The sequence below is a fragment of the Thalassophryne amazonica genome, chromosome 14, assembly GCF_902500255.1.
Source record: "Thalassophryne amazonica chromosome 14, fThaAma1.1, whole genome shotgun sequence".
Classification (NCBI taxonomy): domain Eukaryota; kingdom Metazoa; phylum Chordata; class Actinopteri; order Batrachoidiformes; family Batrachoididae; genus Thalassophryne; species Thalassophryne amazonica.
The window spans coordinates 25,816,480-25,831,031 of NC_047116.1; the positions used below are offsets into that span (position 1 = coordinate 25,816,480).

General features: G+C 42.6%; 1 protein-coding gene across 1 annotated transcript in view; it reads right to left on the bottom strand.

Moving 5' to 3' along the window:
• Positions 1 to 14,552, bottom strand: part of LOC117524236 (multidrug resistance-associated protein 4-like) — a 139,786-nt gene that overhangs the window by 9,565 nt on the left and 115,669 nt on the right. The window contains exons 28-31 of the mRNA XM_034186010.1: positions 11,327 to 11,482; positions 5,474 to 5,563; positions 4,841 to 5,013; positions 2,198 to 2,303 (exon numbers count right to left, since the gene is read on the bottom strand). Coding sequence (XP_034041901.1) covers positions 2,198 to 2,303; positions 4,841 to 5,013; positions 5,474 to 5,563; positions 11,327 to 11,482 — 525 coding nt within the window. The remainder of the gene's footprint in view (positions 1 to 2,197; positions 2,304 to 4,840; positions 5,014 to 5,473; positions 5,564 to 11,326; positions 11,483 to 14,552) is intronic.

Consider the following 14,552-nt stretch of genomic DNA (forward strand, 5'->3'; position numbering starts at 1 on the left):
CCGTGAAACTGGCTTTAAACTGATTTTTCCTAGAATCTATTCATTGTGTTCTTGGCTGACCAGGAATCATCCCACTATAAGTATTTTTTTTTTTTTTTTTGAAGGAGTCAAAAGTCCATCTCAGAAATATGAATCACTACAGCTGTGGACATTTTGGTTTTGCCTTTGTGTACTGCCATGGTGGAGCTAGGGGCTAGCAGGGGTATCACATTTAGGGATTGCCATTTTTAACATAGCCCCAACATTTTCTTTTTTGAAGTCCACAGGTGATTGGACAAGCTAAATGTGGGGACTGTTTGGCTTGTTTGGTTTGTATGGCTGGTTTTCTTTGGACAGCTCAGGGGATGGATGGGGATGGATTCATAAGTGTTTCCAGGTCACTGAGTGTGTCTTAATCAGAGCAGGTGGCTCTCAGGATAGGAGTTGGACTATCAATATGTAGAAAGGGATTCAATTCCAGGTGTGTGCTTCAGGCTACCTGTCCCTGTCACTGGACAAGATACTTCCTATGCATTGTCTCAGGCCACCCAGCTGGAAATGGATATCAGCGTTAGCTGGTGAAATAACCTGCAATGGACTGACATCTTGTCCATCAAGAGTCATTATACTCTTATCCTCTTCAAACGGCAGCATCCAGGGATAAGCACAGGTCTGATGGGTGTCAGGGCCTGGAGTTGGGTTCACCTCTTTTTACTTTCTCACTTATATTATCAGATAAGGTCTGGGGGCATGTGGAGGTGCTATGAGTCAATGAATGCACCACACCATGGAACTGCCTTGGACCCTCAATGGCAACCACCCAGGCAGACAACCCCAGGCATCTTAAATAATGAAGTAAAGGAGTCCTATATAGGCCCTGAGGCCTACTGGTGTCAGTGCTTATCCCCCAGATTCAATAGCGTGAAACAGATGAGAGCCTACGACTCCTCAACAAGACGCCAGTCTGACACTGGTTACCCACCAGTTAAGGCTGGTACCAATTTACAGCTCGGTGTAGGGCTGTGTAATAACAATATGCATCGTAGAATGACAGGAAAAATATCCATTGTTTAATATTACGGTATATTATTTATTTTGTGGCATGCATTCCATTTGCAAACTATTTTTTTTTTTTTGCCTGGTGGATAAATCAAGCACATACATTGACTCCTCCCTAAAAGCCAAAGGCTCAAATTTTAGAGTATGGCTACAGACCAGACTGGTTGTATACATAACCACTGTGAAATTAATGGTTTATGTCAGAAATTAAGTGTTTTTTATCCCTCCAGGTGCACTTTCATTCTGTTCCTTAAACAAACAGTCCATGTATACATTACAATCATGTGTTTTTGGAGATGTGGCCTTGCAGGAATGCCTGAAGGAAGTGGTGGTCATACCAGTGGGGGAGGGAGGGGGTGATGTGGAATCCATTGTAACCATGTACATTCTAGTTTGCTTGTATTTATATGTGTTTACTTTCTATTTAATTTTCTGGTAAATTATAATGAAAACATCAATAAAGAGGATGTTTCAAAAGTCAATGAGTAATTTATTATTTTTTCTTTTTACATACTTAAACATTTGCCTAAAGGTTCTCAATAAAAACAATCAAATATGAGTGAATACATTTTATTTATGAGTATATAATTTAAAATGTAATAGGAAATAGACTTTTACATGTGATCATTATATATATAAACTATTCACTGAATTTACAGAAAATGTACTGTAGCCATGAGGTTAGCGTGCTTGGTTTTGGTGCAGAATGTTCCTGGTTCAACCCCCCCCCCACCACATTTCTCCAATGTAATGTGGACTTGCTTCAGGAAGGTCATCCGGTATAGAACTTGTACCAAATCGACATGCAGATTCACTTTGGATTTCCTGTGGAGACCCCGAGTGCAAACAAGGGAGCAAATGAAGGGAATTACTTTTTGCACTATACAGTGATATATTTCAATATCAGGATATGAGATGACTTATGTCCGAATATGAGATTTTTGTGATATTGCTCGGCCCGAGTTTGGTGGACTGACACAATCCAGATGAAGTGTCTTGTCCAAGGACATAGAGAGGTAGCATGACCAGGAATTGAAACAAGATGTTATATTATGCACTCTCTTTTATCTGTATTGTGGAACACTTTTCCAAAATATGTTCATTCACCATGAAAAATACTGTTATAGTCAAACAGTGGAAAACCTCTGTCCTTACTTACCATGATTCTGTCACAGTCAATGATAGTGTGGAGCCTGTGGGCAATAGTGAGAACTGTGCACTCTTGAAACTTGTCCCGGATTGTCTGCTGGATGAGTCTGTCCGTTCTAAAGGAGCAGGGAACACAACACCTCAGTAGATCAAAAAAAGAAATTAACTCTTCCTATGTGCCCCTGGGCAGGGATTTTACTCGGAACATAACAATGGCTCATCTTCAGTAAGCTATGCACAGTTGTGCACGCAGCTGAATTGAGGGGTGTCACAAACATTAAGTCAGCTAATCACTTTGTAGTAAATAATTTATTTGAATTCAAAATAAAAAGGACTGTTGGCTGTTCTGGTCATGATAACAAACAGCCGCTGAAAGCTCTCACTAATGATGTTCATAGCGAACACAATTGCATTAACAGGGGAGTCAAATTTAAACACAGACATGTTTTGAACTGTAAATACTTAATATATTATGAATGTCGGAAAAATAACAATGAGGACGGTTCTATTTTATTAGTAGAGGTGTCAGAGTTAACTGAAGACATGAGTGAGGGAGGAGCACGATAGCATTCTGTTCCACAATAGCCTCCACGCAAGACAACTCGTAACATTATGGAAGTATTTTTTATATATCATTAGCATAGTGGCCCAAGCCGTTAGCTTAAGCATCCAGCAGAAAATGTTTGCCAAATTAACCCACCGGATCTGTTGTGGTGGCTCCAAGAACAAAAAAAAAGAAAGAAAAAAAAAGAAGAGGGAAGCCAAGAAAAAAAAATAAGAGCTAGGGTTAGAATTTGGGACAAGAAATATATTAATGTATTTTGGGGATCATCTAAGCCAGGAAAGCTCTACTCCTGGAGATCACCTGCCCTCTTCTTGTTCCACCTACTGCTAATTAACTAAGTCAGGTTTGCTGGGCCAATCAAGAACTAGGAAAAAATGGACACTGCTAATCTGTTGTGATGGCATGGAAAACATGCAGGGCAGGTGACTTCCAGGAGTAGTGTTGGTGACCTCTGACCTGGATCCTAGGGCTCTTGACAGTAACTGCATATTTTTATGATATTAGGCCACTTTCAACATTTCAGTCTCCAGTGCACTGTACTCTACACTCCAGACTCTGGACTGAGTCTTTGCCATTCTCACATCTTGGCTTCAACCTCTGATGATGTACCCAATTCTGAAAAAGACAAGGATTTGACCAAATTGCTTGAAAATATCCCTGCCGAATAATTCAGCTGAATTTTTTTGGGTGGCTATTAGTATTTCTGCACCTGTCTTAGTAATACTCCTGAAAATGACTGGGGCTAAATGTCAGAAATCTTTCGTTGTCTGTTCCTAAGGACTTAATTTACTGAGCACAGACTAAAGCCCAGGTTACACACAGACGATTTTGTCTGCGGGTAGTACGTAGACCGAAGTTCGCGGTAGTTCCGGCTGTTTTCACGGTGGAAAGGGGTGGAGCATTTCGCCGGCGTTTTGAGCGCCGTACTAGCCGCAAATACGCGGATAAAACGCTGCTAAATCCGCCAAATAAAGCTGACTTTTGACGCCGCAGCATCCGGCACACGTCAGGCAATGGGGGTTAATACTCAGTTCTATTGCAGGTTAAGACACGAGTGAGAACGGCGGTGTTCTGCTGCCGCCGATAATGCCCTGTGTACCGCTGGATTTATCCAGGCAAATCCTGCGTTACTCCAGGAACGTTTGCTTATAGGCACCGCCCCCAGAGTATAATAGGCTGAAGCAGCTGTCAGTGCAGGGGGAGGGAGTGACAGGGAGCTCATCTCTCAGCCTTTTCTTTTCTCTCTTTTTCCCCTCCTCAACGTGTTGCTCGTTTCCACCACAGGGCTACCCTCTGCTTCTGAACCAGACCTCTTGGTAAGTCCTTGCCGCTGCCAATTTTATTTTAGGAGGTATACTGGAGCTTCTCTGCAAAAATATCTGGAGTTGGCCGCGAGTGAGAGACCTGCATGCAGCGCGCTAGCGTTTTTATACTGACCGCCGCCTATCGGCCGTTTGGAATGCCGTTAACCGGGAGGTGGCGTTTAGAACAGCGTACTGTCCGCTAGCGCCTTCGTTTTGTCTGCCTCTGTCGCCGGTTAAAACGCCTTTGAGGACGCCGATATGGGCTCTATTGCCGTTTTACACGCCGTTGGTTAGGGATACAACGCCGGCCCCCAATTACGGCGGTGTAAACTGCGGCACTACAGGAAGGGGCGGAATGACACGGCGATTAAAACGTATCAAACACCGTTGTTCGCGTTGTCTCCATTGTCAGGCCACTTCTCCGGGAGCGCTCCCGGAATTATTCGACATGTTGAATAACTTTTTAGACGATTCCCGGTGAAGCCGGAACCAAACCACGCCCCCGTGCACCGGTGTTAACTACAGTGTTTGATCCCTAAAAGGCCCGGAGGGTGCAAAATCTCTGCCGGGACGCTTCCGGGAGAGTTTACTGTCTATGTGTAAATGGGGCTTAATGTATCTGCACAGTTGTTCAAGCACACATTCAAGGAATAAGCTACAGTTGTGTGAGTCCAAGTTCACTAGACCAGCAGACGTAAAGGAAGCAAGTTACTGTACATACAGTGTGAACTTTTCCAACATTGATATTAAGTGTTTTTACCCATAGGCTCCAGCATCCACTGACCTTGGATCTACATTGGCTGTGGCCTCGTCAATGATGAGGATACGGTTTTTCCTCAGGATGGCCCTGGCCAGACACACCAGTTGTCTCTGACCCACACTAAAGTTAGAGCCAGATTCAGTCAGCATCGTCTCCAGCTTACTGGGCAGCTCCTCCACCACTGCTTTCAACTGCACCTGCAGAGAGGCAGAGCAGAGCCCCAACCCTTTATTACTCCTGCATAAAGGCTTCCTGTGGGGATGTCTTTAAAGAGCCATCCAAACACACCCATTAACCGCCTGGCACAATGCAGGGCCAGGTCCACTGATGACCTTGGCCAATGCTCTCTTGTGGCCAGCCTCTAGCTTTAATCCAGGCCACCAAACCCATTCAGAGGCAGGACCAGGAGCCGAAGCCCTTCACTACAGGGGGAGCCTTCATCCTGGTTAGCCTGACTGCCCAAACACATCTCCCCCAGCACTTTCAATGGCTCCCAGTTACAAGCCGCACATTGAGCTGGGCCCCATAGCCCTAATGGGATTTCCCCCCATGACTTGTGGCGAGCAGGGAGGCTGAATGGCAGCATTGTACAGGGGGACAGAGGGATCCCCCCCCTGGGCTGGTGAGGGGGAATCATTCAGAGCCATGCTGGAGTACCTCTTGGAGTGCATTCCACAGGTCCTCATCTGTGTGCTGCCTGAAAGGGTCCAGATTCTTCCTCATGGTGCCCGTGAAGAGAACTGGGACCTGTGGATAGATGGATATAGAAAGAGAAGGCCGTAGCCGGTTAAGATAATGGCAAGAGGGAAAACGTATGAAAGGGTTAAGACAGGCTTTATCGGGCACCGCTATGCAATGTGTGAGGAAAGGCTGATCACAAAGAACTTGCTGCACTCAGGAGTCCTATTCAATGCTCCAATGCACTATGCTTCAATAAATTGATCTTTTTACTTGGAAAACCAGAGCTTGTGCTGGTTTTTCAGAAAATACCTCTTAGGCGGCTGCCTTAAAATAGATTATTGACTGTCGGTGCTATCATCAAAAGCTGTATTGCAATTAATAATGTTAAAATATGTGGAATAACATAGATTTACTCGCACTGACAGTCATCTGTCAAGGAGGGTTATTGCATCAGTTGACTACAGACGTGAAAGCCTCAGACCTCAGACAGTTAACATGACCAAGGTGCCTATTAACGGTGAACCACACACCTGTATCAGGGTTCAGCCACAACAGCCATCTTTAAGAGAGTAAATAAAGCTCTTTATTATAGTGTGAAGGAAACGGCCTGTCAGGCTGCGCCACTCTGTTTGTGGTAAACCTGATAAACAGCAGCAAGCCAGGATCTCCTTACGTCATGACAGATATTTATTCATAAACCCAGTGTCAACATAGAGTAACTTTCTGTCTTTAGGACTCTCATAAGTAGGTATAAAGAATTGCATAAGCTCTCTATAGCATGACTGCTGTATTGTTCTTTCAATTAACAAATATAGCTGGGCTTCCTCTTTGAACATAAGATTTATGACGCCTAAATAGCTAAAAGGACAACTGAGAAATAAAAAAGAAAACCTAAATCAATGTTCAACCCAAAATGTCCTCAATCTACTGTCTCCTCAACAGTGTCAAAATGGATTGATTTACAGGGAAGTACTTATATTGCCACAAGATCGTGAGGATGTCCAATAGTAGAATCATCATGGGGCCTGGATGCAATCACAGAGGCAGCCAATCTTCCCAGCGTCTTTAAAATAGACATCTATCTGCCGCAGCCAGGTGAAATGGGGTCCTCAACACTGATGCACCAACATGCCTGATCATGTCTAGAGAAATGCACAGCATGGCCAAAACATCATAGTTGAGACTCCCTCACACTGCAAGTGATGCTCATCATCTTAGTCTCCCTAGGTAACTGTTTATTTGACATGAAGTCATTCCAGCAGAGACCTGGTAGCAAAGATATCTATGCATGAATATGGCAATCACAGGTAAAAAGGATATAAAAATGTTTGAACCTGCAAAACTGTTCCTTTTTTCTTTCCTCTTTTGGGTTTCATCCACAATTTAAGACGATTCTGTGGGGTAGTGGATACAGCAATCTGTGGCACTAGTGCATGCCCCCAGACCTGACTTGATTCATGCATGAATAAATTCTGTAATATGATTTCACAGACCTCTATAGTGGACCGTACCATTTTATAGTTGAACTGCCTCACCTCCATCATTGAGATGGCTACTTTAAATCTTTGGCCCAGGCACAAGACAAATAGCTAACTAGCTTGCCAAATTCAGTGCACAAGCCAGTACATTTAATGTTTTGAGTCCCAAGCCCGGTGTCGCTGACTGCATGGCCTCCCCAAAAAATCAGTTGCCCTGCCTTCACTGTGCATGCGTCATTAGCTGTAGTTCACCGATTATCATCTCATTTCTGCTTCAAACTGCACTCCAGTCATCATCTATCTGAGTGACAGATATCTGAAGCTTTTGTACAACAATCATTTCAACATAAATTTCATCATAAAAGATGGAGGATGCGATCAAAGCGCCGCAGCTACATGAGCTGCTAGCTGATGCGTTCACTGAGCATCGGTCATTTCAAAGCGTCATGGAGTATCGCCTCGTTTCTGCTTAAAAAGGAGTTATTTCTGCTTAAAACTGACTTTAGAATGATATGAGAGATTTTACTTTGTCATCTCATGGTTAATAGTCCTATTAATCCATTTGATCGCTTTGGGTGAAGAGACTCTGTCTCAGACAAGCTGCTGAGCTCCGAAATGACGCATGCACAGTGGAGGCAGGGCGGACCAATTTTTAGGGGCGTACCGTTTGGTCTGCAACATCGGATAATCGAGTGGGGTTGCATCAGGAAAGGTCGCTTTCAGGAAAGGCATCTGGTGTAAATTTTCCAAACCAAACAGGCAGATCACAAATCGCATTTTCATAACAGATTGGTTGAGGCTTGGGTTAACAACAACCACCACTGGTGCTGCTGCCCAACAGGGTGCGTGAGGAAATTGGGCTAGTGTTTGGTGGAGAAAAATAGGCAGAGGACAGAACCAACAGGAAAAGAGGAAAGCAAGATGTGTGGAAGTGAGGGTTGGGACTTTGAGTGATGTCAGTATGACTGGTAAAAGCAGAGAGTTTGTTAATATGCTAGTAAGGTGAAAGGTAGGGATACTTGTGTACAAGAAACAAAGTGGAAGAGAAGTAAGGCCAGGATGAACGGAGATGATTCAAACTTTTGTATCATGGTGTGAATGAGAGTATAAATGGTGTTGGGGCCATTCTAAATGAAAAGTCCATTAAGAGTAAGTTGGAGGTTAAGAGAGTGTCTGACAGGGTGATGAGTTAAAGGTTGAAAATTGAAGGGGCGACAATGAATGTCATCACTACATATGCCCCACAGGTAGGTTGCAGGATGAAGGCAAAAAAAAAAATTCTCGAGTGAGTTATATGAAGTGACACAGAGTGTACCCAAGGATGAAAGAGTGATTGGAGCGAACGTCAATGGGCAGGTAGGTGAAGGAAACATAGGTGATGAGGAAGTAATGGATAGCTGAGAAGGTAGAGGAAGTATTTTGAGATGCTACTGAATGAAAAAACTGCATAATTGGAAACAGAAAAGCAGGAAGTGCAACAGATCAGTAAGAATGTAGTAAGGACAGCTATGAAGATGATGAAAAGTGGTAAGGCAGTTGGACCTGATGACACACCAGTGGAGGTATGGAAATATTCATGAGAGATTGTTTAATAAAATATTGGAAAGTGAGAAGATGCCTGAGGAGGAGAGTGGTTCCAATTTTTTTAAAGTGGCCTTGATGACGTTGTCTTTTTGACTGTTCCCGTTTGTACAGGGTCACCACAGCCGATACAGCAAGATCCATATTGGTATTTGGCACAAGATTTACACTGTATGCCCTTCCTGAAGCAACTCCAGTTTTACCAAGAGAAACAGACACAGCCCATGGTCTTCCAAAGAGGTCTCCCATTCAAGTACTAACCAGGACCCACCCTGCTTAACATCTGAGATCTAACAGGTTCAGGCTTACAGAGCAGACTGGCTGCAAGAATGACCTTGATGTGCATAGCTGCAATAACTACAGAGGCATAAAATTGCTCGGCCACAGCATGAAGTTGGGAATGAATAGTGGAAGTCCGTGGGCAAAGCAGGTTTTCGGTACCACTTAAGGAAATGAAACGACACTTAGAATCTAGCCTCAGTGTACCATGGCCTACACAAAAATGTATGACAGCCATCCCAGGGTGGTACCTGTAGCCAACTAGGGGTAAATGAAGAATTACACAGAGGTCAAAATGTAAAAATGCTTCAATTATGTTGAAAACTATACTATAGATTATTTGTCTGATCATAATGATTCCAAAAAGGTATAGTTTGTACTATCTATGACTGAATGTTCTAGAGCTATAAGGTAAAAACAAAGCAAATGGTGACAAAGGACAGTTTCGGTTTGTACAGGGGTCAAAAGTTAAAGTTGCTCCAATTTCAGTAAAAAATTATGCAAATTATTATTTGGGTTAATAGGGTTCTAAAAAGGAATCATTTACACCATCTGTGATGCTTAGTTATCATGTTACAGGGTAACATAATGTCACATGTCATAGAATCCAATGGACGTTGATGTTGTTTGACCTTTACTTTGGAGACCAAGCATTCAACACAGTCAAAACTATTTCATTTATTAATCCTTTTATTTCAACCAATAATTTGCATTTTTTTTTTTTTTACTGTAATTAGAGCAACTTTAACTTTTGATCCCTGTACCTTGGTCACCATTTTTTATTTTAACCCCATAACTCCAGAACATTCAGTCAGAGATTGGTCAACTATGCCTTTTTGGAATCGTTATGATCAGACAAATGATATAGTATAGTTTTCAATACATTTTTGTGTAGGCCATGGTACACTAAGGCTGGTTTCTAAGTGTTGTTTCATCACCTTATGTGGTACCGATTAGGTCAAAATTGATGACTGACTCATAGACTATAAGAAAAGATGTCAAGCTCTATGAGCAGCAATATGCTTTTATGCCGAAAAACAACACTACGATGCAATGTTTGTACTGCTGACGGAGACATATAGAGTAGCCCAGAAGGAGTTGTTGTGTGTTTGTGGTTTTAGAGAAAACTTGTGACAGGGTGACAAGAAAAGAGTTGTGGTAGGGTATGAGGAAGTTTTGAGTAGCAGAGTTTTTAGTTGCGAGGGTGGTGTAGGACATGAACAAGGACAGTGTGACATCAGTGAGATGTGCATTAGGAATGATAGATGCATTCAAGGTGGAGGTGGGACTCATTTCATTTCAGATATGACTCAAAACAAGATGCTTCTAAAACTTTCATTTGACAAAATTTTTAAGATGCATTATCTAAAAGTAATTCCTTATATTTTACTGAAATTTTACTTAAGTGATTTTGTCTTACATTAAGCGTTGATTAGATGTTTTGAAATTAAACTAATAAACTGGTAAGAATTTGTAGTTTTGCGGTGTAACTCATCGGTTCCTCAAAGTGCTTCACAATAAAAGGCATTCAACAGTGACGGCGCTGTTCAAAATTAGCAACAACCAAACACAGCATGTCCAAAAATATTTATATGACATGACATAGCCCGAAAGAAGCAGATCAATTTTTTAATTATGTGAGATTATTTCTTGGCAGGGGTGTGCTCCTTAACGAGCTATTTTTTGGTTGTGAATCCAAACACTTAAAACTAAGACAGCGGTACAGGAAAAGAAAAAAGACTCCACTTTTGATTACTGGTAAGACGTGTAAATGGCATCGAGCGTGTGATAAAGATGAGCATGCAGTTAAACTTCTGACTTGTAACCTGCCATGCAAGTCTCGCCCTCTAGGAGTAAACAAAATCACATCAAGTACAGATCACATCCATCTCAAAGTACTTTGGACAAGGAGGTAAAACTTTATCTGAAGTCACAGCAACGCCAGAAAGCTATCAAAGCCCAGAAAAGCATTAATGAAACTGTTTTTGGGCATCTTGGTTGCACCAGGGAAATGTTTGAGACTTGTGCTAAGTGGCAGTGTACACTGGGAGTGTGAGTGTAAGGATGGGGGAGACTTCTTCTAAGCAGCTTTCCCATGTTTGGGGGGTAGAGGGCTAATCCTCTGTCAGGGATGGGGAGCTGCTCTCTTCACAGTACAGGCCGTGGGAGTTTTCTCCCCTCCCTCCCCACTGCTGACACTCACCCACAGGCTGGTATTTTCTTAATGCCGTATCAGTTTCAACAAGCGGAAATAAAGTTAAACTGTCTCAAGGCATCCGTTTGTCTCACTTTCAGAAATCCCCCGAGTGATGAGTGTAATTCTCCTCACTTGTTTTGGCTTTTTTTTTTCTGTGCCACACTGTGAAGGATTCTGTTGCAAGTGTTCATCTGACGTTTTGACATTTAGCTAACTTTATGTGGATCAAGCTGCTGGTTAATGCAAACAGAGTCAGATTGTGGCACACATGGGTGGGAAATGAAGAAAGGACACCTGAGGAATGATGGACATTTTCTGGCGCAGGGTGTGCAGACCAACATCAGCAGTCAGAAATCCATCAATCATTATTCTTCCCTCGGGATCTGCCAGACGGAACAAGGCTGAGATCAGGGAGCTTTTTCCGGCACCGGTGCGTCCAACGATGCCGACCTACAAAGGAAAGGCAGGATCTGTTTCAGTGTGTTTGACAACAATCCATCCACTCTCACTCATCTTCAACCACTTATCCGGGATCAGGTCACGGGGCAACAGCTCTAGCAGGGGATCCCAGACTTCCCTTTCCCGGGCTACATTGACCACCTCTGACTGGGGGGATCCTGAGGCCTTCCTAGGCCAGTGTGGATATATAATCTCTCCACCTAGTCCTGGGTCTTCCCTGGGGTCTCCTCCCAGATGGATGTGTCTGGAACACCTCCCTTAGGAGATGCCCAGGCGGCATCCTTACCAGATGCCCGAACCACCTCAGCTGGCTCCTTTCAACGTGAAGGAGCATTGACTCTACTCCGAGCTCCCCACGGATGACCGAGCTTCTCACCCTGTCTCTAAGGGAGACACCAGCCACCCTCCAAAGGAAACCCATTTCGGCCGCTTGTACCCATGATCTAGTTCTTTCAGTCATGACCCAACCCTCATGACCATAGGTGAGAGTAGGAATGAAGACTGACCAGTAGATCGAGAGCTTTACCTTTTGGCTCCGCTCCCTTTTCGTCACAACAGTAAGGTAGAGCAAATGCAATACCGCCCCTGCTGCGCCAATTCTCAGGCCAATCTCACGCTCCATTGTCAACACTTGTGAACAAGATACCAAGGTACTTGAACTCCTTCACAACAATCCACAAAAGACAAAAAAAAAAAAAAACCCAAAGGAACAAAACCTATATTTAAATGTGGTTTGGCCCACATCAAATGCCAGTGGTATCAACTTATATTATCAATATAGCACAGAGAAGAAAAAATAAAGGTGATGTACGCTAGTTAAAGCTTGGCAAAATACTCACATTGTCTGTTTCCATATTACTCCCAGGTCCTTTGGCTGAATTATATCACTTGATATGTGGATGAATGTCAACCCAAGAACCATCCTGAGACAGAGTTTGTTTTGGAAAAGCTCAAATGTCAAAATTGCATTTTTAGTTCCATGTCCTCCAAACATGGCACACACATATGGAGGCGGGTTCTGGAATTGACTAAGTGAGGTCAAATTTGCCAAAGCTCAATAACTGGGGTCAAGTTCCTTGGGGTCAAAAGTTAAAATTTGTTTTTCATTTCTATTGAACAAAATGTGGCACAAATATGGAGATGGGTTCCACAATTCTCTAGCAAGGCTAAATCTGACAATAGTCAATTATTGAGTCCCAATTTATGTCTGGCTATGTGTTTGCTGGCTTACCCTTCCTAGGTCCTTTGCTGATTTCTGCCCAAACCTGGTGTCATTGAAGGATGCTCCTAAAATTACCCTTCAAAAATTCATTTAGACAAATGTCAATCACTGGAGTTTGTAATCCTTTTACTAATTTCTGACAAAAAAAAACTGCATTAAAATAATTAATTTTGACGAATGTCAAGATCAAGGAATTTGATTTTCAACCTGATTTGAACCAAATGTGGCACACACTTAGGTGAATTCCAGAACTGCCCAGGCAAAGTCAGCCAAATGTTAACCATGTGAATGAAGGCCAAGGTCACTGGGGTCAAATGTCAGATTGGCACAGCCCTTAGTGTCTACATGCTCATAGTTACCATTAGCTTATCCTTTACAAAGCTGATCACATGCAGCATTCAATCGGAAATGCAAAGCGCATATCTGCTGATTCGTTGAATAATGACCAAACAATGTTTTAAGACTTGCACCTCTATGTTTTAATACCAATAGCTGCTCAGCAGTAGGGTTTGAGACATCTTCTTCATGGTTAGGTTTTGATTAATTAAAAGTTTGCATGGAGTTAGAGTTGTGCAACTGACAGGTTAACCCTCACATGGAAAGGTAGATGACTGACTAGAATCTTGAATGACTGGGTAACGTGCCAAAGGAAGGCATGTGTAGCCTTGATGGTGATACTAGCAGACTGAAGTTCAGTCCCACCCACCCCAGTTCCTTTGCCTATGGCTACACTACAGATCTTTCCATAGTCACATAGAGCACAAGCAACGAAGAGCTACAAGGAGCAAGGCAAACCCGGAACACAGCCAATAGTCTGATGATAGCCAAATTCAGATATTACACAAGATCACAGTATTTTACTCTTGCACTAGGGCTTTTTTTTTCTGAATGCTGAGAACAGTCCAACACATAGCTAAATCCTGCATATAGGATCTGACTTGCTGTAGCGCCACACATAATGTTGCTGGAGAAATCAACACTTGTTGGACTGAAAAAAGGGAGGCTGATGCACTACACTTTCATCTTCCCAAATGTACTGTGAGTTTCCATTTCACAGTCAATGACAACCCTTTGTTTAGTCGGGTTTACCATCCGGCCTGTTTGCATAACAAAGAACCGCTGTACTATACGTGCTTGTATGTTAGCCGCCGTGTTCCAGTTGTCATTACACTAAGACAAGACACAATATGGAATTTTATTGTTTTTAACAAATTCATACATCTCTGTCAAGAGCTATGATGCCATCAAATGTTGCAGAAAAAAGCAAAAGACACAATGACGGCTGTTTCCGTAGTAGCGGTAATCGTGTTTTGAATACATGATGTAAGTTACATGTCTGATGACACGGTTTAGCTTGCAGCTACACTAAAACCTAAACAAAGTCTAAACTGACACAATACAACATTAAAGATATCAGCATGCTTTTGTCATCCTTTACACAATTTCTCCTGTGCTCTCTGGGAAAGCCTAGGCATGTACCCTGTAAAATACAGGGTGTGATAGAAAAATAAAAGAGTCCAACACCTCCAGTTTGTCAGAGTGTTTCTGTGATGCATATTACAAAATGGCCGACGCACATCCAAATGCCTGTTATTTGACACACCATCTGATCTTTTTATAGCTGTCTGATAAAACTATGTGATCTTTTTATAGCTGTCTACTTGATAAAACCAAAGTATTCGCATCCTATGTGGACGGCATGATGGAACACTGATATTGTTGTGTGCCACGCAGACATACACTATAAATCATGCAGTAGTTTTGATATAATCCTGCATAACAGACAGACAGACAAATAAACACCCCTATGATTTTATTACATCCTTAGCGATGTAATAA